The sequence below is a fragment of the Numida meleagris genome, chromosome 6 (assembly GCF_002078875.1).
Source record: "Numida meleagris isolate 19003 breed g44 Domestic line chromosome 6, NumMel1.0, whole genome shotgun sequence".
Lineage (NCBI taxonomy): Eukaryota > Metazoa > Chordata > Aves > Galliformes > Numididae > Numida > Numida meleagris.
In genome coordinates this window covers 45,072,975-45,097,239 of record NC_034414.1, presented here as the reverse complement: position 1 = coordinate 45,097,239, position 24,265 = coordinate 45,072,975, and the positions used below count along the sequence as shown (strand labels likewise).

Sequence of the window (24,265 nt, the reverse complement as noted above, 5' to 3'; positions counted from 1 at the left end):
AGCAGAATTTTGCATGTTTCTCTGGTTAATCTTGAAAGAAAATGTACAATAGTATTGTGTAATAGCCAAATCTGCATTAAATGCATCAGAATTGTAATTTGGAATGAAATTCCTTCTCATTTAATCTACATTTTAAATTCTCTTTTAGATGCGTATCCCTTTTGAGTTTCTCTTAGTTCTTAATCTGTATATTGAACTTTATGTAGGGAAACATAACTAAGACTTTTCTCCTAAATTCTATAATTGGGTTAAAATTGTTATGAAAAAAAGCCAGATTAACTATTTTGGACATAAATATTTTTCAGAAGCACTAATGTCGTTGGAGCACAAAGTCTATATTGCTGTGGATTTTTAAAACAAACACAGTGTATATAATCTCGTATTTATAGATATGTTTCTTGTTCTTCCCTCTTTTTAGTATAGAGATCAAAAAGTTTCCAGGCTGAACGTAGTTTTTAAATATGTCTTTTGGGTTAAGCAAAATCCTTTACATATGTATTTCTATTGTTTAGCAGTCATGTTATAATGATTCTAATCGCATGTCAATTCTACAGCTGTGAATATGTTAGTAATTAATACAGGACATAGGAACCTGGTCCGTAGAGGAGAAAGTTTTTGATGGAGACCCAGTACCTGTGTGACATTCACTGAGGAGTTTACTTGGACTAATTCTAGTCTGGTCAACAGTCTCAATGATCCCTAGAAGTTGGAGTGCTTTTGGTGCCCACTGGAAACACAACCTCCTGTTTAATTTCATCTGAAATGAATGTAGTTTGTACACTGTGACCATGCCGTGATGCTAACCAGTAAGGGCGGAAGGCTGAGAAAAAGTTTAATAGTTATATTTCAGAGCTTTATGAAATGGTTAAAGGAAAATGTTTTTTTTTCTGTTTGTTTATAAAACTTTCACTTTAATGGACAGGCTATCTACGAGCCATGTCAACTACTGATGGAAGGCTCCATGTGTTATTTTCCTATACTTTAAATGAAATTAAGCTTTAGTGTATAAACTGAGTCTGTGGCTCATGTTGCAAGGGTTTATAGGAAATGGGAAAGAAGTTAAAGACGTGTGTGTAATACTTAACTTCCCTCCCTACCATACAGAGCAGGGAATTAATTTCTCCTAGAGTGTGATTTTCAACATATACTTTTTCATAAAACTGAAAGCAAGGGTATTTTAGCTATGCAGAACTCAGGGAAGGGAGGGTGTCAGTAACAGATTGGTATTAAGAATGAAGAAGCCCACTGAAGTTGTTCAGGTCAAGTAGATTCTATTTATAGGTGTCCAACGTGCTCATTATGAAGAATCTATACACATTATACTGATTTTAACGAATGTAAGGCTTGAAAATGAAATGCTTGTATTTATCATTTGTGTGTTTTATGAATACTAAAGCAGTCTTAAAACTTCTTTATATACCATAGTAAGGAGCTAAAGAATAATGGATTATTTTCTTATCTTACCTGTGTAACTGTTAATTTGAAATCTTGTTATGGCTAAAAGGAGACATACCACGTACATAAAGCCAAATTTTATTGTTAATAAACTGAAATTTTAGCAGTCTTGTCAAGGAAAAATTACTAATATAAATCAAAAAATTACATAAAAATAAAATACAAAATGCTATATTACAGAAAAGTCTCAATAATACAGTTAAATCTATCACACGCGCTTCCTAACATCTACTCCTTTCTGGTGTTGTTCGAAGTCTTTCACTACCCCTCTCAGTCCTGTTGTGACAGGTTGCAGGTGGACAGGGTTGGGTGAATTGCCATTATCCTGGCTTCTTCACCAGGAGGAGTTTGGAATTCTTGGGGATTAGTTCTTTTTCTCTCTCTCTCATCATCCAGTTACAATCATTTTAATACATCTGCTGACACACTTTATGCACTTTCCCTTTCTTCATAGGTCTGCAAACCCCTTTGTATCCAAATTTGTTACATATAGCACATTTTACATGTTTTAGATACTTGTTCTTTGCTCTCTTTATCATCTGTAATGCCGGATTTGTACAGTTCCGTGTCTGCATTTCTTTAACTGACTCTTGGTGAGTTGTTTATAGTCATGGTCCTCCAGTGTTAGCCTGCGCCCGGCATCTTATTGTTCCATGCTGTGCTCTTCTGCTCTGTGTGCTGTGTGTTATTTTGGAAGGTCTCTGCTGTGAAGCCAGGTCAGTATTTCTCTATTATTGTATACTTATAAATATTTAATTTTACGTAGTTTTAAATAGACTGAAATAACAAGAATTTATTCTGTGCTTGTGCAGTATAAACACAAGAAGAACAAATTAGTATACTCTCTTGACCCTTAAAAGAACTGATGTTAGAGATAAAGGAAGTAAAAAGCTTCAGGCAGGTCAGGCAAACTCAGACAAAGTCAGAAGAGTTTCAGTCTTCAGGCTTTGCAAACTCAGTAAGTGAGCTTGTGACCTGTTACTGTACTGTATTTACTGGAAGGCAGGGATATGAAACACACAGTTAATGCCTCTGCTTTAATTTAACACTGTTTAATGTAAAAAGATGTAGTGGATTAATATGACTTGTTAATTGAGTTTTAGGTTGGGATGGTGTTAAATGCTCTATTTAATGGAAAAAACAAAAGATACTTTCTTTCAGTAGTGTTTTTAAGTATAGTAAGTGGTCTTAGTTGTTGGTGTTTTTTTTAAATTGGAGTGGGAATAAGGCAGAACGTATTTTCATATCGCTGATTAAAATAATATTTAATGTAGGTATTCTTTCTCCTAATGGATTGTTTTCTTACAACTATCAGTAATATACTGCAATTAGTTGTTGCAGAAGTTTTACAAAATGTAGGTGAATTTTCAGTTTATCTTGATTTTATTAACTGACTATAATCTCGCATCAATTTTAAATTAACAGTAGTGTAATTTTTCTTGGTTTTGAGATAAAACTGCATTTCTATTGAACTTAATTCTCATGTGCCTAGTATGCACCTCATTAAAGTGCCATTGTACCATGAAAAGTCAACTTTCTTTGTTGAGCTGCAGAGGTACCTCCTATAGTAAATGTGGTGATACGTGATGATATGTTCTTTCATAATGGGGCTCTTTTTGATGCTAAACAGGGAAAAGAATTTCTTTATAATAACGCTGTTTTGCATTTCGCAATGTTGATATGAAATGTGACATATCCTTTGCAGTAATAATTTGTGATAAATTGCTGTCTGTAAGTGAACATGTCTTTTAAAACAACTCAAATTCTAAAAAAAAATAAGTAATGTGAATATGAATTAGAATTATACAATATTATTAATTGCATCTGGTAAGAAAATATTTGTCTTAGTCGTATCATCTGTTTAGAGAAAATAGGTGTTTGCATGGTAAATCCTGACTATGATAATGGAAATGACCATAGAAATAAGCTGAAAACCAATCACATGTGAATGTGAGTGAGTCTCTAAATGATTAAAAACGTCTTAAAACCCAAAAGTGGACAGAAAGGTCTCATTCAGTTTTTAAAGCTAGCAAGCCTAAGTCAGATCTTAAGGAAGAAATGAAGGCATCATCAGGGTTTTACACTGCTGCACTCTTAGATTGATAGGATGTCACACTAGAGGTGTACTAGTACTCTTGTATGTACTGGTACTTTCCATATGAAAAGATGACCTAATTGTCTCGTTTTTCTTTCATGTAATTATCTAATAATGAAAAAAGTAACCTGGTTTTCAGAGCAACCCCATGGAGGAAATGTTATGCTCTTTTATGCAAGTTTGATTTATAGACATATACTGCAGAGCACAGTGAATATGAAACATTCATTTTCATATGGCTAGTTGCCATGGAAACATAGTACACAGTACAATGTCATTCCAGCTCTGGTGATGCCTGCAGTAGTTTATTCCTTTGTTGTTCTTGTTTCTTAAGCAACTGTCTTGCAGCCTTTCATATTATCACACATCATCTATACGTGTCTTTTTCTTTACCTCTTGAGAGCTATCCCTACTGGAAAAGAAATTTTTTTGGTCTAGCCATGCATATCTGTGTATGTACTTATTTTTTTCAAATCATTGGTTAAAAGCTTGTTTTATACCCACAACTAATTAACCATTGATTTAAAACTCGTAAAAGAAGATGGTAAGCTAGACTGAAGATCAAAGTGTAAAAGATCTGGCTCTGCATCTTTATCTCTTATCAGGGAGTGGAGTTAAGATGATTTTTCTATAATCAAGATGTCATTCCAGGAAGACGTAAAGTAAAAATAAGCCAACAGATCCTCCTGCCTGTCCTTAGCTGGTATTTGTTGAGTGAATCCAACAGCTGTCATAAAGAGTGGGATCTGAAAGTAAAAAAAAAAAAAAAAAAAAAAAAATTAATTGAAAGATGTGGTCTTGTATCTCTCACTCAGAAGAACAAAGTTTAAATGATAAGACCTAATATTTGTAACAGCACAGCAGTAGTGTGTGTTTGTGACCAGAAATTCCAATTGTAAGTTACAAAAAGAAAGGGAATGCTTATCTCAGGAGGGAGGGTTACTTCATCCAAAGCAATTCATTTAATTATTTTTCTCAATAATTCTTCTTGGACTATATTTGATCTGGGTGTCTACATCATAGAGTTTCTCCTTAACGGGATGCAAAAGTCTGCTTTCCCAATACTGTATTTCTGAATGGGCTAACTAAAGCACAAGAGCATGCTCTAGCTTCTATTTGTGCTGAAGGGAAATAGAATGCTTTTTACACTGAGAAGCTGTACTGTAATGCAGGTTCTTGTTGGTCAAGGCAGTACCTATTCGATGATTCATTACGTGGGGAACGGACACACATAGTGAAGATTGTACGAGTATCAAACTCTGGTTTGGTGGGTTGATACTTTTTGAGATCTTAGAAGTAGATATATATTTTGGGTAATTTATTAATAATGTGTTTTGGTTTGTATTCCTATCTATAAACAACATCAGAAACAACCAGTTCTGTGATGTTGGTTGAACCTGGCCACCCCTAAGCACCCATTCAGTGATTCGCTTGCTCCCCTTGCAGTGGGATGGGACAGAGAATTAGAGGAGCAAAATTGAGAAAACTTGTTGGTTGAGATAAAGATATTTTAACGAGTGAAGCAAAGCTGCGCTTGCAAGCAGAGCAGAATAAGGCATTCATTCATGCCTTCCTACCAGCAGGCGCATTGAAAGTAGGGCCTGAGCATATTTATTAGCGACCTGGGAAGATAAACGCCATAATCACAAACATTCCTCCTTATTCCTCCTTTCCCAAAGCTTTTTATTGCTAAGCCTGACATATGGTACAGAATATCCCTTTGGTCATTTTTGGTCAGCTGTGTCTTCTTCCAGCTTCTTGCCCACCACCAGGCTACTCACAAGGCAGGCAGAGTGGGGGAAAAAGGAAGTCTGGATGCTGTACAAGCACTGCTCAGCAGTTACATTCATGGCATTACAACTTATTAAAATGTACTAATTCCACAGTAAGTGCTTAGCTGGTCATATCCTCAGGGCTCTGTTTTAAGACAGTTTCTTTCAGACAGGATAAAACTGTGACATATAATTAAAAATATTAAAATATGTCAGCTATAGAATAGACCAAATTCGCAACATGAAAGATTTTTTTTTTATGAATAACATCTGAGATAATAACAGCGCAATATCTTTTGCCTCACCTGCTAACACGCCTCAACTGTGAAGCGGTTCTTTTAACAGTAGCTTGTATTTATTAAATTTGCTGATTATTTTTAAATGCATTGGATGATAGAAACTAGCAAAAAGACTGGCCCTACCAAACTCATTTCAGATAATCTAATGGCTGTTCAGTAGTTTACAGGAATTCTTGTTAATTTTCAAGCACTTCTACCTGTTCCTTAAGCTCTCTGAGTGTACTTTTTATTAAAAGTAGATTTTTCTCCAGAGTTAAGAATAAAATATTTTTACCAAAACAAACGGCACTTTTTATTTGAAATATGCTGACAGACTGAAAAAGAGGCATGATTAGATTCTTTTTTTTTAATTTAATCAATAGTAGGTAATGTAAGTAGCAACGAATTTGCAGCAAGAAAATGTTTGCCAAGTCTAGAGTCCCTTTATGGTAGAAAAAACTGATGAAAGTCTGCAGCATAATAAAAGAAGAGCCCTCGTGTCAAACTGTTGGCTAGTTTTCTTTGGTTTTAGATGTTGATCTTTTTTCTGCTGCATTTTGAGAAAACTAATCAACATCAGAATTGCTGCACAGTTGAAAAGATTTTGTAAAGTTACCTGATAACAAAACTTAATAGCAAGAAATACCTAATGTCAGTGCTTGTTTTCAGTATGACAGACTAAGTTATATTTTGGTTTAATAAATGCTCATTTGTTAATTGGTAGCACATACTGTGTAGGAAGTAGCTGCAGAGTGACCCTTTATTTAATCTTTAGTATTTTCTTTTAGTTGATTGATATTATTAATATTTTATTATTAAATAACTCTTGGCAATCCCCATATTTCTGAATTTGACTAGGCTTATAAAAGTTTTCATGATCAAGCTTTGCAAGAAGTTCTGTGATTTTTTTTTTTAAACTATTTTCTTATAAGGCTTCTATTATAATGCATGTCCTCTCGCTGATACCTTTGGAGCCTACAGGCTGGTTTCAGGAAAATATCAAAGCTGAGATCAAATAAATAATTGGATTTCTGCAAATTTCATAAAAATAGAGGAACAAAGAGGAAAAGAGAGATGCTATAGGTGCCCCCAATAAAGGAAAGGGCCGTTATATGAGCTATTGAATCTTAACAAACGCCAGAGTAAACATGGAAGCAGGACCCTATAAAGACCCAACTGCAGAGAAGCTTTAGACAAAGATTTCACAATAGACTCTAAAGTCAGTCAATCATAAGATGCAAATTATGTGAGATCAGGCATTGTTATTTCAACCATTCGCAGAATTATTTGTTTAAGCAGATTTATATCTGTTGTATTCTTTTGTTGTAATATTTCCCTCATACGTTTGAAAAACATAATACCTTAAATACTGACTTAATAGTTTTAAGGTGATTTCTTGATGTTTAAATTTTATCCACTGAGTTTTTCCTTCTTATGTATAAAATTAGATTGATAAAAAGAGAAGATCCCCTTTTAATTATGGAATCCTAGAAAAAAGATTATAGATACCTCTGAATGTGTGCCATGTCTTGTGTTTTGTTAGATTAATAACGTTACAGAAGATGAATCTTCAGAACTGAAAATTATTCAATCATTAAAAGGCCCCAGCATAGTGCAAGGATGCACCATGGCATGGAGTAATATGCACAAGTTGCTTCAGGGGAAATTCTGTCTGAATATAGGGAAAAAATAATCTTCACTGTGAAGAATTATGACTGTAATAAGTTTGACAGAGAAGCTGGTGGAATCTCCTTTCCTCCATCACTGGAAGTATTCAATGGTCAGCTACACAAGGCTATGGATAACTTAATCTAAGGCCCTGCTTTCAAAATTATGTTAGACCAGATGGTTCCATGCTTTCGAGATTTCTGTTACAACACGAGAAACTCAGAAGTCACAGTAGCACTTGAGAGATTGAATTAAGCACTAGGGCCACATTCTGAGTATACAAATACTTAGCAGAAGTACTGTTTCTTTCGAAGGTTTTGTGAGCAAAATTTTTACTGAACAAATAATAATATATATGTGAAATAATGGATTCCAGAACCTGAGTTCTCTTCATATTAAATAAATGAGGTCTGTTTTTCTGGTTAACAAAAACACTTTGTGCATCCAGCACCCCACAGTCTTTAAGAACTGTGGCATATATCTAGTTACATAGAGATGTGAAACTGATTATCCTTATGGTTTGGAAAATGATCTGAAGACTCAGAAATGTGTTCACCTGTTGTAGAACACAAACTGAAATGGTGGAGTTGGATTACTGCTCTTATGTAGCTCAGTAGTTGGCATCAGGCCTGAGGCCATGTTAGGTAAAATGTGTCCTATGCCAAAAAGATAGTGATAGTGTTTTTTTTTCTCCCAGGAAACACTGTCTTAAGTAACTATCTGGTGATTGAATAATATAGCTAAGATAATGACTGAGAGTGCTTCACTAATTTGCTGCAGGTAAAAAATTCCACATGTTGATTTATTGAGAATTTGAATTAACAAATGTTGTTAGCTTTATTACCAGTTCTTCTAATGACCTCTTTCTGTGTTTTTGAGGTCTTTATGCCTTTCCTTACTTACAAATACAGCGCGTCTAAACATAAGAGAAGCATATGTAGCTTTCGCAGAACTTCAGTGTCATTACCAGTAAGCTGGTACAGAGAAAACTCTATTCAATCCATTGATTCAGTGGAGTCATGAATGTTCACTTTCCTCCCATTGTGAACAGTTTTTAAATATTCCCAGTAAAATGCTTGTCAGTTAGAAACTTTTGCTAAGTCATCCTTGAGCGCCTGTGGTACTTACCTGCAACATATCCTGGAGAAACATATTCTCTTGTGTCTTTTGTTTGAAAAGAGCTTTCTGTGAAAAGGCCTTCATTGCCCCATTTCTCAGACCTGATCAGAAACTGCGACTTCAGTTTTCTTAATGCTGTATTTCTCTTCTGTAGCAGTAATACAAAAGGTATCTGATTCACACTAAATTCTCTTTTCCTTTGCAAAAAAAAAAAATTCTGTGACTTTTTTTATCCTATTGGTAAGCAGTTTGTAGAATCCTAAGTCCTGTAATTTTTAATTCTTTCATCCCATCTCACACTATCCCTATAATTTTGCAGCTTTTTTTCCCTATTTTACTTTTTGTCTATGTTGATTATTAAAAAGGTATAGGGGGAAAAATGATGTTGTTGAGTAAAGTGCTTTGTAATTATTTTTAGTTTTTAACACAATGATAACTGCTGTGTTGGGTAAGGAGCTGGGGGAGGAGAATGTTTATTTGTCAGATATTCTATTTTATTCTCATGTTTCTGTAGAATGACAACCTTTTTTCTAGGAATTTCCTCATACCATTTAGGAGTTTTTCACTAATATAAGCTGTTGCAGTTTCCCATATGAAACTCATAGATACATTTCAACTATGAACTGTCCCCATCCAGGTTCTGTATCTTTGAGTTGTACTGCTATACTTTCAACCTTTGCATTGAACACAGACTCTTCTAACTGAATTATTTTAGGTGTTTTCGAAGCCTAGCTAAGGCTGTTAAATTTTAAAGTTTCCACTTCTGTCATCATGTGATGCGTCATCTGAGTAACCTGATGTGACACCTTTTCATTATTATGTATGGCTGGATTCGGCCTGTCAGTTATTAACAAGAAAAAAATGAGCAGAAGCTCCTTTTGTCAAAATATGATGTACCATCAATACTCTGTGTCCTCTGTTAGGTCTACCTGGCATGACATTATCTTTCTATCTTGATATGGGAAATACCATGTATACTCTGTATGAGTGTTACCAGCATATTCAATCTACTCCCAGTCCTTACATGTGCTTAGCAAATACTGAACTTTTAAAAAATACTTCTGACAATTTAGAAAATATTTTTTCCTATCTCAGGATCACAGAGTCATAGAATGGCCTGGGTTGAAAAGGACCTCAAAGATCATAGAGTCTCAACCCCCCTGCTGAGTGCAGGGCCGCCAACCACTAGACCAGGCTGCCCAGAGCCACGTCCAGCCTGGCCTTGAATACCTCCAGGGATGGGGCATCCACAACCCCCCTGGGCAACCTGTTCCAGTGTGTCACCACCCTCTGTGTGGAAAAACTTCCTCCTAATATCTATGTTGTCGTCCGAGTTAATAATCTTATGCCAGTAGGCTTTAGAGCCCTGAAGCATGTTCCTGATCCAGGCTGTTGGGTAGCTCTGAAGCAGAGATTCCCTTCCATTTTCCTTGCACAATTCAAAATCTCTTCTAGCAATCTCCAAGTCTTCATATTTATTTAGGGCGCTATTCTTTTTCCCTGTGAAATGTTACATACCAGGTAGAGTGCTGTGTTTACAAAATTTGATTAAATGTTTACATCTTAAAGGAAGTATGAAAGAATTGGTTTGGAACTGATTTCAGTAAAACTAAAATTTTTCAGGGTTATATTTCGATCAGTTGATTCAATTACTTGACTGCCTATTGAAAGTCTGTTGTTGGAAGTAAGTAGAAGGCATCAGAATGTGTTCACTTTGTAAGCAATACCTTTTTGAGGTTCATATTTCTTATATCTCAAAAGCATAGGGGAACAAATTCAGGTCTTCCTCACTGGGTAACACATCACTCCGTGGTGTCAAATAGACTGCAGAAACAGATAAAGAGATGATCTCAATCCTCCTTGATTTGAAGTCTTACTTTCCAGGTGAGTTATGAGTTTGCTGAAAGTAAGCCAAGTTCTATAGTTAGAATGCAGTTTTATCTTGTGCTAAGGTTTTGTTTTATTGTTTAGAATATTCCTAGCCACCCACTGCTATGCCTCCTGTGTTCTATGTGCGTGTCTTTGTCCTCTGATTTTAAACTTCTAGTGTTGTTAACCTTTTTTGAAATCAAAGAATTTTAGAAAATGAGTGAATGAAGAACTCTTGTTGTCTTGATTGATCATTTTGATTCGTCTCATCTACTCTTAACTGACAGCATCTCTTGATTCTTCTAATAAACACTCAACTGTTTGTCTCACGCATCTAAATAGCAGACTTGACAGAATGTTCTCTCCTTCTTTCTGTACCCCCCTTATCTACTGTTATTTTCCCCATGAGTAACACAAATATGGTATATGCAGCACAATGCCAAATGCAATGTTAATTCTTTACCTATGTTAGCAAATATAAATACGCAGTGACAGTCTTCTGTTTATGCATAAACATACATAATATACTGTGACTGGAATTTTTCAGCATGACTGTTATTCTAGTAGAAGAACCTAATAAATTGTTTCTTACATTAATTCTATATTGGTAAATCAATAATTCTGGGGAAAAAACACAAACATTTTAGAATAATTTAAAAGGCATTTCAAGTTTTATTTGAAAGAATTTTATCAACTATTTACTCTGTTCCTTATGGCTTCTTGTGTCAGAAGGTTAATACATTCTTCAATCTAACTTTTTCATCCAGACAAACTGTGCTTCAGAAGCACTTCAAATGCAGTCTGATCCGAGGTCATCTAGTGAAAAAGGTCAATAAGGAGTCACTGATGCATTTAATTAACAAGACTGTAGTTAACTAATTTGTTCTCCTGCCTTCACCGAAGTGTTGTTCTTTTTTTTCCTGAAGATTGATTTTAGTTAATGTGTATTATACTTATTTTCATGTGTGCACGTAGCACAGCAGCTCTGTTGTACAGACTCATTCCTCTGTTTTTCATGCTTTAAATCCTGACTGTTCTGACTGGAATCTTTTCATAGACAGCCTCTTCTGGGAGTGAACTTTTTTGTGTTTGTAATGTCCTTCAGGGGCTTTAGTGACTGTAGCTTCTAACGTCAAGTCACTAATACTGTTGATGTTCAGAGATCACAGATTTCCCAAATCAGTGTTAGTAGTTAGAATATAATAAGTTTGGAAAACACTCTTCTTAAATGGTAACTGTTCTCCATATTAATAGGGTTTTAAAAATCGGACACTTTTGTCTTTCATATTGTTTTATTCTTTGCTGACCATAAAGATACAGATTCTGTGATTCGGTTGGCTTATTTGCAAGGCTGGTGCTGCCCATGGTTCCTGATGGTCTGGAACTTTGGCCTTTGCAGGGAACAGCAGTGAAGAAATGCACACATTTAAAATCTATTTCTCTGCAACCATTTTAATGAGAAAGAAAAGACAGCAAAATTTACACCTATGCTTTATAAATAAGTGACAGAAGCCTGATATGTAAATAAGATGAGGAAAGTAGAATGCTTTACTTGAAACCAAGTTTGTAGACATTAGATATTTTTTGGAAATTTGGGAAATGGAGAGCAATTGGTCTAACACTGGAATAGAATGAATCATGCTGATGGTATAATGAATGGTGTTATGTTTTAAATAAAGTTTTAGCAGAAATTGTTATGTTGCTGTAAATCGATTTCTCCTCCCTGCTTCCTCACCCCTTTTAAACAGATATAGTTTTGTGCAGGACTGAGAATGGAGCAAGATTTTTGAAGTCAGTGGGAAAACTATATGAAGATAAAGTTTTGTCAGTGCTCAAATATAGTTTTGGCTGAAGAGGGCACTCTATTGCAGAGTTCAACTCAAAGTTAATCAAAGGCCTTTTGAAGGGCCCATATGTATGCTAACAAGTCGAATAAATATTTAATAACAAGAGTTGCTGAAGCAAATTACAAAATACTGCCTATGCTGTAGTCTGCAGACACGTTGATTCCTCATTCCATATCGTGACTTTTGACCAATACTACCTCTGCTTTTTATTTCTTCATATACTGTTCTGTTTACTCACTGCTTACACACATACAGCTTCAATTGATTGTGGCAAATACTGCCTCTTACTCAGCCAAATACAGAGGAGACTGTGCAAGAAAAATGAAAAGGTTGAAGAGCATGGAAATTTGAAGTATTGTAAAAGGAGAAATTGCTGGAGAATCTGGTGCCTGTGATAGGGAGATGTAGGAAATCTATAGGAGGCTAAATTTTGTAGTTTCTCTGCACATTAAACATCTTAAACATGCTCTTTGTTTTTCTAAGGGGAAAAAAAATTGCTTTGATGCTAATAGCATCTGTTATTTGGCAAGACTAAATTCTTTGGGCTCTGTTAGCCACTGCCATAACCCTGTCTGGATTTTTGAGTACTCCACCACTGAAAGAATGACAGATGGTTGAATTTCTTTCATATTCTGTAATCATTTGTAACCAGGTTTTTGATTTTTTTTTTAACATAAATATGAATTCTTACAAGTAGACATCTGTAACGTCCATATATACTCTTAAAAATCTTTCAGAAAAAAGGTTTAGTAAAGGCAGCCTGTTGGTTATTTGGTACAGCTTTCAATAAACAGATATAGGACAAAAGGTTTCCATTTCTAATTCTTCATGTAATTGGTTTATCCAAGACATTCTGTTTTTTAAGTCCTACATTAGCTTCTTTGTCATAGTTGTATCTAATTTACACTTTTATCTGTCTCCAGGACCCTGTCATGTTTATGGAAACAGAAGAAACGTAGATGCTAATGCATGTGGTCTTTTGCCCTTCCAGTAGATCCATTCTTGGTAGCCTTTATCTTATTATTGATTTCATACCTCTGTGCAAGTTAATAATGCTTTTTTTTATTATGGAATGATTTCTTCATCAACTGTTCTCATATTTTTTGTAATTGAACAGTGATAAAAATGAAAAAGTATTCTATACTGGCTGTTCAGGAATTATATTAAAAATGGTGCAGGTATTCTTAGTCAACTTGCTCTTAACAAGCATAAAAGAATTTGGAAATCAACAGCAAAATTGGGTGGGATAAAGTATTGGAAAAGAATGACACAAATAGGAAGTAAAACATGTTAAAAGATAAATGAACATATGTCTTAATGTTATGCATGTTGCTTAGCGACTAGCAGTAAAAATGAGGATGAACAAGTAAGTACAAAAAGTAATTAAAGGAAAGAGGCATATGCATGACATCGTACAGTATAATAATCAGAAATACAAAAAAAAGATGAGAAAGTAAAGATGGAGAAAGAAAGATTTAAAGAATGTTAGGATAAATATTTAAGTTCTTTTATTGTCTGGAGAGTTTTTTTTTCCTGCAACAATGGCTGTAAAAAAAATAGGCAGCAACTTTATCTGTTATAGAGCCCTAAAATGATGTAGATTACCCTAAGGAAACAAGTTTTTCACAATGTGAATTGACTGTAAAGAAAAATGTGGAAGAAAGACAACTAAAATATAAATAATAAAATTTATTTACAATGTAGAATTAACATAGATTTCTAATTATTTCAAATGAGCATCTGAAACAATCTTTCAGCCAGAATCCTGTTTGTCCACGGATTCTGTATCTGGCTTGATTCTCAAAACTGTGTTACTGTTGCTTTTAAGGCTTCATTTCCTAGTGCTTAGATAAAATTACCTGTAATACGGTTTTATACTTGTGACTTCAAATATGATTTTGAATTTTTGATGAATGTTTTCTTATAGATGTCTGTTAAGGTAAATTTTTGGCTTTTTTTTTTTCCTCTGGACTCATGATTTAGAAAGCAGGTGACTAACATGCAGAGATCAATGAATGTATTTATAATGATTGTCTTGTATGAGTAGTGAGACGATCTCTGGTTTTTATACATGCTGAAGGTTATTGCATACTATTCTGCAATTTGCTGTGCCTCAGTTTCCTCATTAAAAACGCTGTATTTCTCACCAGCCACACTGAGCACTTCCATATCATAATTATTAATGCTTTTACAAAGTTTGACTATTTGTACATAATGAATGACTGCAAAATATTGTATTATATGTCTGTTGTTACATGAGGGTGATAAAGCTCTGGAGCAGGCTGCCCAGAGAGATTGTGGAGTCTCCTCTGGAGATATGCAGAACTCATCTGGACACTGTCCTGTGCAACCTACTCTTGGGAACCTGCTTTTAGCAGGGGATTGGACTAGATGATGTCCCGAGTTCCCTTCCAACACCTATGATTTTGTTATTCTGTGAATTTTATTCTCATAAAGTACCTAATGAGTTATTAAAAAATAGACTATTTTGCAGAAGAGATCAATCTAAATTAAGTTCTGCCCTGTTGCTCAGCTGTAGTTTTAAAAATTTGTTATGAATAATAATTTGAAAAATGACTTGAATAAAAGATATGTCACAACAAGGTGCTGAAATCTAAAATTTATAGGAAGGACTCTGACATACTCTTTTGGAAATTTGCACAAAGAAATATGGAATAGTTTGGAATCTCGAGAATCTTGAGATGCAATATTCCCTACTCCCAGCAGGATTATGTAACATCATTAGCATGGTCCAATTCCTCATACAAGGATAAAAGTTGTCGGTGTATATAAATATATATCTTTACATATATATGCTAAGGGGCTGGAGATTCAAACTCTAATCATAATATATTTGAATGCTATTACCTTCACTTGATTTAAAACCCACAAAACAATATGTTTATAAAATTTATTTTACAAGAATATTATGGCTGCTGAATCAATGATGCAGTTGCTGCATGGTTGTATTCAAGCCACTTTGAGATTATGTTTTGTAACTGTCTTTGCATATTGCTCTCCTTTCTGTTTTCAAGGTAGAATTCCTGTTTCATTGTTTCATTCAGAATCATCAAGTGAAACTGTTCAATTAATGAGCATCTGTTCTTCAGTAGTTTTTTTCCTTGAGTGTGAGGTCTTATGCCTTGTTTAATCCATACTGTATACAAAGTATACTGTCTGCAAAATTAATTTAAGTGTGGTTAATCAAGCTATAAGCCATTTTCGTGTTACAGTGTCTTCCAGCGTTACCCCACCAGTGAGTATTGAGATTTCCAGAGTCATAGGCTGTGAAAAGTGTACCTTCCATAGAAACAACAAACCAACTACAACAAAAACTTGGTGACAAGCGGAAGGTGTAAGGGTTTACATGTCTCTTTGAAGATATGTAATAGGTATGTATTCAAGTCTAAATTTGCAAGAAGATCCAATTGTTAACTAGGGAAGCCATATAAAAGCTTAGTCACAGGTTGTGTGTGGAGTTTATTTACTTGGTAGCTTCTTGTTCTAGTGTAGTCTTCACTCTCGTGTTTGCCTTTACCTCATTGTCTGTCTTCTACTTAGCTGGGTCATGGTGAGCAGCAATATACACAGTTTTCCGGAGTACTGACATAAAGGAAATTCTCAGGATTGTTAGGATGCAACAGATTTAAGTGCGAAAATGACATTTATTTATGCAAAACAGTTTTATATTTTTTTATTTTATCAGATATAACTTAATTATACAATTCTGTATTACTAATACTGAAAGAAAAATCTGCTTTAACTAAAACCAGTGATAAACAGTGTATTACTATACCAAGCTAAGATGACCACTCTTCTTTGAGAACTCTATGTAAAAATGAATGCCCTCCAAAAAACAATGAAGAAATCTATCTACTCCTGTTTACCAGAATACAGCATTATCTAAAACCAAAAGAAAACTCTTAGTTAGTAATAATAGTGCTTGCTTGCTTTCCTCAGTTTTTATGCTGTTTGCATAGCCAATGGTGATTCCTCGTGTGATAATGTCAGTTCCTGCAATCCTGTTTGTAAATGCCTGCAAAAATCTTTGGTATATCCCTTTATACATGGAACACCAATTCTGGAAGCCTATCAGGAACAGTGCAGCAACTTACAGTTTTTTTTCTTCTTTTCTACAATGGAAGCAAAAGAGTGAAAAAATGGAAAAACAAGCTGAAAGAGGTCTAAGACTTTCTGGTCACAATTCATATATAGTTGATAGAGAGAAAGGAAACATTTACATGAACACTTGACGCCTACTGAATTTATTCAATGTGTATCAGTGTTCTAACAAGAACGTTATGAAAATATATATCATTATTGACTTCTGCAAGGGGCCAAAAATATGTAATAAGTGTCTTTCCTCTGTTACTACTTCTGCTTGGTCCTCTTCAAGGTGCGGTATCAGTGTCAATTTCCTTCCTATTTTATAATTGGTCCCTATGAGGAAAATCAATTACTTTGTATGGAATATGCTTTGAAAATGGAAGTGTAAAGTACTTCTGTTCTTACAAGATGTAGGTCTGCCTTGATTCAGCTGCAGTGAAATAAACAAAATGAATACTTTAATTAATCTGACTTGCGGAGTACTTGAAACAATGAACTCTGTATGTAAACATAGCAACAAAATGTTTCCCAGAGGAGACGGCTCAGGCTTGCATGATGACTACATGAGGATACACAGAAAACAGGAGAATTAGATCCAGCATGCTTCATAATATTTTTCACCAGAAAATGATTGCATTCTGCCTCAAGATAATGTTGAGATTAAGCTTAGCTCGTATGTCTCCACTTTTACCTTGGATTGCTCTTTACTGGAAAATTATTTTCATATGCATCTTGCCTTCTATGAAGTTGATGAAAAGACAAGAAAACACTTTAACATGTGAGTTGTCAAATACTAGAACAAGTTGCCCAGAGATTTTGTGAAGTCTGTGGACATAACTGTGGAGATATTCAGAACCCAACTCGAGAAGATCCTGAACAACCTTCTCTAGCTGGCCCTTCTTGAGCAAGTGCTAAATGTTCACAAGATGTCCCATGCAACTTTAACAATTCTGTGTGGTGATGAATAGATGTTCCCATTCTCAAGAAAAAATACAGTACCAAAATATTCCATAAATATTAATGTTGTGCTTCCAAGGTTATTGAATACATTTTATTCTAAAATGAGAGGAGGCTGCAAAGTGGGGGACTCTAATTTAGGAAGCATTATTATTGTGTATTGGGATGCATGATACCAGTTCCTATTATGGAAGTAAAATAATTTTATTTGTCATCTTTTGGAAGTAGTAAAGCAAAAAGGTAGTAAGAGAACTGAAGGAAGGAATTTCATTTTGCTGAAAAAATATATATTTTTATATTAATTTTGGCCCAGACAGGAGAACAGTTACCTCTAGAATACATCCCATAAAATGTAATCAAAAGTCTAAAGCTTAGCTGTATTCCAGAAGTGTTATATGTGTAATAATAATATTTGTAGTTATATTAGTTATTTGCAGATACACTGATGGTACATTGCGGTTACTTTGACAGTTTTTAATTACATCACATTAACAGTTACATTACAGACAGTTGCCAGCTGCAGCTTGAGAAGAAAATTTATCTATGAACAATATATTTAATGTTTTGGTACAATGGAGTATCAGGTGTCCTTCTAGGAAAAAACACTGAAAGAGAATAGGAACTGAAGTAAACAGATACTCAGTTGATTATCATGTTTCAAGACCAACACCACTCAAATTATTTTAGACTGTTAGAAACACATTACAAACAGAAACTTAGGTAAGGAGAAAGCTAAAACAGCAATCTGAAAATCCTCTTTTGAAGAGTAGAATATTTTTTTCAACTTGCTTTTGTCAATTCTTACTTGGTGGCTATGAAGCTTTTTCTGTCATGTGAGTATTATTTTCCCTAGACTTTTCAGAGGAATTCCACTGAGAAAAGCAACAGGAAAACTGGAATTGAAAAAACAGAATGGAGACAGGCATAGAGAAAAATAGCATGTGTACCAAGTAAGATGATATTTGTCGTAGCTGCACTTGTGCTGTTCAGATCACCTTTCAGTACTGATTGAAGATTGAGCATTTTTTTAAATCAAACAAGGTAGGTAAAGAATAGTTCTTCTGGAGAATGAGTGCAGTGGAAACCTAATTAGTGTATAGTATTTCTCATCAGCATATGACAAAGCTCTTCACGTACAAGACAGTGTCATTCTTTTGCTTCACATAAGCAAAATACAGTGACCTAATCAGAACTGACCAGAAAACTGATAACATCAGGCATAATCAAAGCAGAGTAGACAAATAATTGTTTTTACTTGAGTATCTATTAATGCTGTTTTCTCTGAATGAAATGTGGTAAAGTGCCTGTTATTGATTAGGTGTTCTTTAGATTAAAAAACAAACCAAAAAAACCCACAAAAAAATATATTTTGGTTTTATTTGTTTTTTTTTCTCTTGGTTGCTTATTCCCTGTTTTTGAAATGTATGGAGATGTTACGCTTTACATGTTGAAATGAAGTTTCTCTGTTAGGTTGGTAATGAAAGAAAGACAAGTTAATTATCCTATCAACTAAAAAGATCATTTTCTGTTCCATGAGTTGTTATACAGTGAAGTTATTTATGGACCATGAAAAGTCTTTGTGTTGGGAACTAACTTTCAGCTTTCATGGATATAATAACAGATGTAGTAACCTAACTCTTCTCATTGCTGCTACAGAAAACAGCAAGTAGGAAAGTAATCCACTTTAATAAATATCTTAATGAATATAGGTTGGAGTTGGCCTTTGATCTTAACTCTTCAATCTTTTTAAAAGTCTTCTACAAATACAGGGGTAAATCAGTAATGCACTTAGACCTGACACTAATGGCTATGCTGGTACTTCAGCATATGCACAAGAATCAATTGGTTAACGAATGCTGTCCTGAACTGAGAGTTAAGAAACACACGTGAGATTCCAATTTATCAGGTGCAAAATATTAAAAAAACTTTGATTTATATTTAATATAAAAATTCTGTAAGGTATTAATGCTATAGAGTGGGAATTTAGACTTAGAGCACTTTCAAAATCCTCACATGCTATTTCATTTTACATCCTTGGTAATACATTATTTGTCTAGTAAAGATCTTCCTGATAGTAGCAAACTTCCTGTTATGGAAAGAGAACATCTACTCTGAGAAGAAAGAGCTTTCTTAAAAATGTTTTTGTTAAAGTAGACACAGGCATGTGCTTTGCTGGTAAGACGTGAATCAGTTTTGTGATAGTAACTGTTGATAAAAGTTCTGAGCAAGGGCAGAATGGGTTCACCTACTGCTATAAATATTATGGACAACTTTCCCTGGAGCTTGGAGTGATGACCACTTTCTCAGGTCATGAGGTGTTGGGTTTTGGATGGGACTCCAACTTTATGTTACTGACAGAGTCATTTCTGTTTAATTAATGCTATCGTAAAGAACTCTACTTTGTACATGGGTTATGTAATTGTACAGGTGAGATGCACAGCCATGAATTATTTGCAGTTGTAACTGATCTACTTTTTTTTTTTTTTTACCATAAATCCAATTGTATGCTTTACAGTTACAGTGCTATGTCTGACCTCACTGCTGTTTGTATCATTACCTTACTTAGCATTAATTGTTGCTTGTCACACAACAGCGCTTTTCTCATTAGTATTAAAAGGCCTGTATCTATTCTCCTGCCTCCACTAGACACGGAATAGATTCTGAAAAAGGATAAAGGGTTATAGTTTTTCTTTAAGATCTTCAACTCAGTATTTTTGTCCTCCAGCTTTTCAAATTGTATTGTCTTGTATTATTTAAAAGTGGATGATTAGCAGTTGAAAATACATAGCAGAAGTGGTCAAGTGTCTTTATAACCATATTATTCAATAACATCCTATAAATGCAATATAAAATGAATGGATAATTTCCATTCCTAATAGAACAGGTGACCTCATTGTGGCCTTCCAGTACTTGAAGGGAGCGTATAAACAGGAGGGGAAATGATTGTTCACAAGGGTGGATAGCGATAGGACAAGGGGGAATGGTTTTAAACTCAGACAGGGGAAATGTAGGTTAGATATTAGGACGAAGTTTTTCACACAGAGGGTGGTGATGCACTGAAACAGGTTGCTCAGGGGGGTTGTGGATGCCCAGTCTCTGGAGGTGTTCAAGGCTAGGCTGGACGTGGCTCTGAGCAGCCTGGTCTAGTGGTTGGCGACCCTGCACTCAGCAGGGGGGTTGAAACTCAATGATCTTTGAGGTCCTTTTCAACCCAGGCCATTCTATGATTCTATGACTATGTCTTTTTTGTAAATTATATAAGATCCAAGAGAGTTACTGGATTTACTGTAGTTATCTTTATGAAGATAGTATTATATTGAAATTCACACTGTCATATTTAAATCAACTATTTATGAGTATCTTATATCAAGTGGTCTTTTATTTCAACGCCTTTCAGAAACACTGCTTTTAAGGGAAAGTTAAGTTTGGCTGTTGCTATACCGTGCTTGCAGATCATGCATACAAGCTCAAGAGCTTTTGTTAGTAGTGATTTTCTACATTATTTGAGTTCCTTGTGCCTTTTAGGGCCCGTCTGGTGGAAGAAGTAAGCGGATATGACACACTACTAGTTTTCTCCAGCAAGACAAAACTTGGACAATGCTCGATTTTGTTCTGTGAGATGTAAGATTTGGTGATAAAGATGATTGTTTAGATTTGGCAGACTTTGCATGACATTTTGATTTTAATCATAGTATTATACATTTGTTATGTAGACCAAAACTAGCTACAGCTGTTTTACTAACCATTTCAACTTCCATATTTTAAAAGAAATTCAGTATCAGAGTTCTGTTGATGAATGTGTATGGGTATATTTACCTTAGCAAAAGAAAAAAAAATCAGAGATACTGCATGGCTACTGCCATCTTTCTGAAATAATTGTGAAGAAAGCAGACCTTTTTTTGACTTCTGCTTTACATTTTTTTCCAGCTTCAGTGTGTATCTCACTTGCATTAACTCTCCTCAGAAAAGAAGGTGAAGTGCAAACTGTAATTACTGCTGCACTACAGTTGCTAAAATTAAGCTGAGTTTTTAGAGCTTTGTCATTGGAGAACCATCAGCCTGTAGTTACATATAACTTTCGTATAGTTACATAGTACCTACCAAGTTGTACAGGTGAGCAGAAACATAGAAATTTTGAAGACAAGCATAAAAAGAAGTAATTACCAGCTTGTTATGCTAACACTGAAGAAGCAGCATTAAACCTAGCCTCCCTCTCCATCCATCTTCTCTAATGCAACACCAATTAGTAATCAAACACGGTTCTCTCCAGGGAGTCCTGAGCCTTAAAACATGCTTTGACAGGTTTATAGGTGAGATGGTAATTGTTTAAAGATGAATCAATTATGGACACCGAGGCTGTAGGCAACATGTCACTTTGACTCTTCTTTCAGTATTTGCCCAAGGTTCATTAAAACAATTGGTCGTGTAATGCCCATGATGTGAATAGATTTCACAGTTTTTTGAAAAGAAGTAAAACTGATAACCTGATCTTTGCACTCCAGAGGTCAAAGATGTGACTTCTCTGTAGAGCTCATTAAAATGAATATGATAGATGGACACAACTATATAGGAAGTTGGGAAGACTCCATCAGTAAAGAGACTTTTTAAATAGAGGTCCCTACCTACTATATTACTGATTATCCTTCCTACCCCTTTTCTTTAAGAAACAGCAGTAACTGTCCCAGACTTGTGGGACAATTTCATCCAAAGGGAAGAATGAAACTTTAATTTTATCAACCTTGTTCTTAGTAACATCTCACTGGAAAGATATTCCAATTTAATTTTCCAATTTAATTTTGTTTTAATTTCTGTGGCAGTTTCTGTTGCTTTGGAGGTCAGCTGGCAAGAAGGTCTTTCATTCAAGAAACACTTTCTCTGTTTATTAAATGGAGGATTGAAGGAGGTCAAAATGGAGGTCAAAAACAGTGTGTCCTAAACAAAATCTCTCAAAGGGTTTTCTGGACTTTCATTTACCAAAAGAAGAAATGACATTTAATAAGGTACTTCCTTGTGTTGAAAGTTCCAATTAAGCATTGACTTACATAAGCCTAGATTATTTCTACTGTATAGTTCCAATCAGTTGATCTGGTTTCTCCCATCTTGTATTCCATCCCTTTTCTACTTACCTTTTTCCCATGAGTTGCTTAAGATTTAATTAGTGTCTTCCATGAAAATCAGTCCTATCTTTTGCTTAAGTACCACAATGGCAAGCATAGTCTGTTAAAATATATTTCCTAAAAAGCTTCCTCAACAGTGAGCGATTGAAACAAGGTACTAGCTTATTTATTAAAACCTCTGAGTGCACATGCTGTTCCACAACATTCCTAACATCTGTGTGAAATGAAGTTGCTTTTCAAAGATATTGCTTACTATGAAATCAGTGAATTCATATTTCTGAGGGAGTTACAGCTACCTAAATATTACAAAGATAAACTGGAGCAGTTTATATGGTTCTGCTACAATTTGTTTCTTAAAGAAGCTGTTAGAAGCTTTGTCAGGGAGTTCAGGAAGAAATTGTACATGTGATCCACTTTCTCTTATAAATGATCCAAAGTTGGTTTTCCCTTATGTTTATATTAATGTTCTCATAATTTACATAAACAGAAGAGCTCTGAATCTTATCACATTGTGTAATTTTGATCATCATTTCTGCTATTTCAAATGCGTATGAGAAAATAATATGAAAGTGTTACTTTTTACAGATTCAGCTCTTGAAAGCTAGGCTGGATTTTTGTTTTTGATATGTTAGAAACTTGAAGTTATGTAATAAATCTTATGAAGATTTGAACATGTAAATCATTGCCAGTAGCCCACTGCTTTTCTTCTCTTCTAAACTGTTTTGTTGCATACTCTGTTATACGCTTGAAATACATTTCTCAGCTGCATGATTATTGCAGCATGCTGCCTTCATTGCCTTTCTCATATTTATATCAGAAGTTTCCCCTCACTTGGGTGTATCAGCCATTTATGATGAGATTGTTTTTCTTTTCACTTAGTTGAAAACATGAGCAACATGTTTCTCCTAGAAAGCATATTTAGTGAAATTATAGTCTTGTTTGCCATATGGTGTTTCATACAGATGGATGATTATTATGCAAATCTTTTGATTAGTGAGTTTCTGCTATTCTAGGAATCATTTTCTTTGTATGTGTTTGCTTTGTACACATTTATCTCCATTCTTAGGATGATCTGGAAGTCTGCCAAATCTTTAGTAGTCTTGGTGATACAATTCTTTTACAACTTTAAATTTTTTCTTTTATTTATTGTTTATTCCATTTTCATTGTTAATCAGGCAAAATAATTAACTTTCACTTCACTTTACCGTGTGAGAAACATAATGCAAGAAGCGCCATTCTGTGCTGAATGAAATCAATAGCAACATTTGCATCTTTCTCACGGACCTTGCCTCCATGGCTTTAGGTATGTAAGACTGGTGAGGAGAAATGCAGTTTTGAAAGCAACATTTCAAATGCAACCAGAATCTAGTCTGATGACTTACTCATTTTTCACCAAATAGCACATTTTGATGTTGAGCAGTGGACAGACAGATTTATATAATGCTTTTTTGATTACTTGTTTTTGTTGTTTCATTTCTATGTTGTTTATAAAGACTGTGTATGTAGAATATGAAAATTGTACATGAAAAGACAACAGTATTTTTATAGCTAGCTGTTAACTTTGGCCTCCTGTATCTGAGGAATCTAAGGTTCTTTGAGTGATAGGAAGCAGTCCATTGCTGTTGAAGTTTCTTACTCGGTATCATAGTTTGTTCAGACTCAGGTAAAAGTCAGATCTTTTTCTATTGCCTTGAGTATGGTATAGTTCAGGTGTGTGGACAGGGGCACCAGACTTCTGATTTCTTCAGAGAGGTAAAAATTAGGACTTAATACAGCTGAGATCCAAGCAGATTTGAGACATGTCATTTAGGCGCTTCCACAGAATGGTAATGCTGCATATCACAGTATGTGTTTCAGGAGTGGACTTTCATAAATTAAGCTGATCTTTTATCTTTGTCACAAAACAGTCAAATGAATGAGCCTAGTGACTTTTTAAATTTGTATTTCATGTGTTATTTTGATGTTGTGCAAATATTTCAGT

General features: G+C 34.7%; 1 protein-coding gene across 19 annotated transcripts in view; it reads left to right on the top strand.

Moving 5' to 3' along the window:
* The window catches only part of EFCAB11 (EF-hand calcium binding domain 11), a 106,406-nt gene that overhangs the window by 10,406 nt on the left and 71,735 nt on the right, over nt 1-24,265 (top strand). For 6 of the 19 annotated variants that reach the window (XM_021402360.1, XM_021402354.1, XM_021402359.1 and 3 more), the window contains one exon: nt 2,064-2,171. The exons of 12 other annotated variants lie outside the window; for them this stretch is intronic. In XM_021402360.1, coding sequence (XP_021258035.1) covers nt 2,064-2,171 — 108 coding nt within the window. Of the gene's footprint in view, nt 1-554; nt 1,640-2,063; nt 2,172-24,265 lie in introns of those variants that run through there. One more of the 19 variants, XM_021402363.1, reaches the window with a different exon arrangement.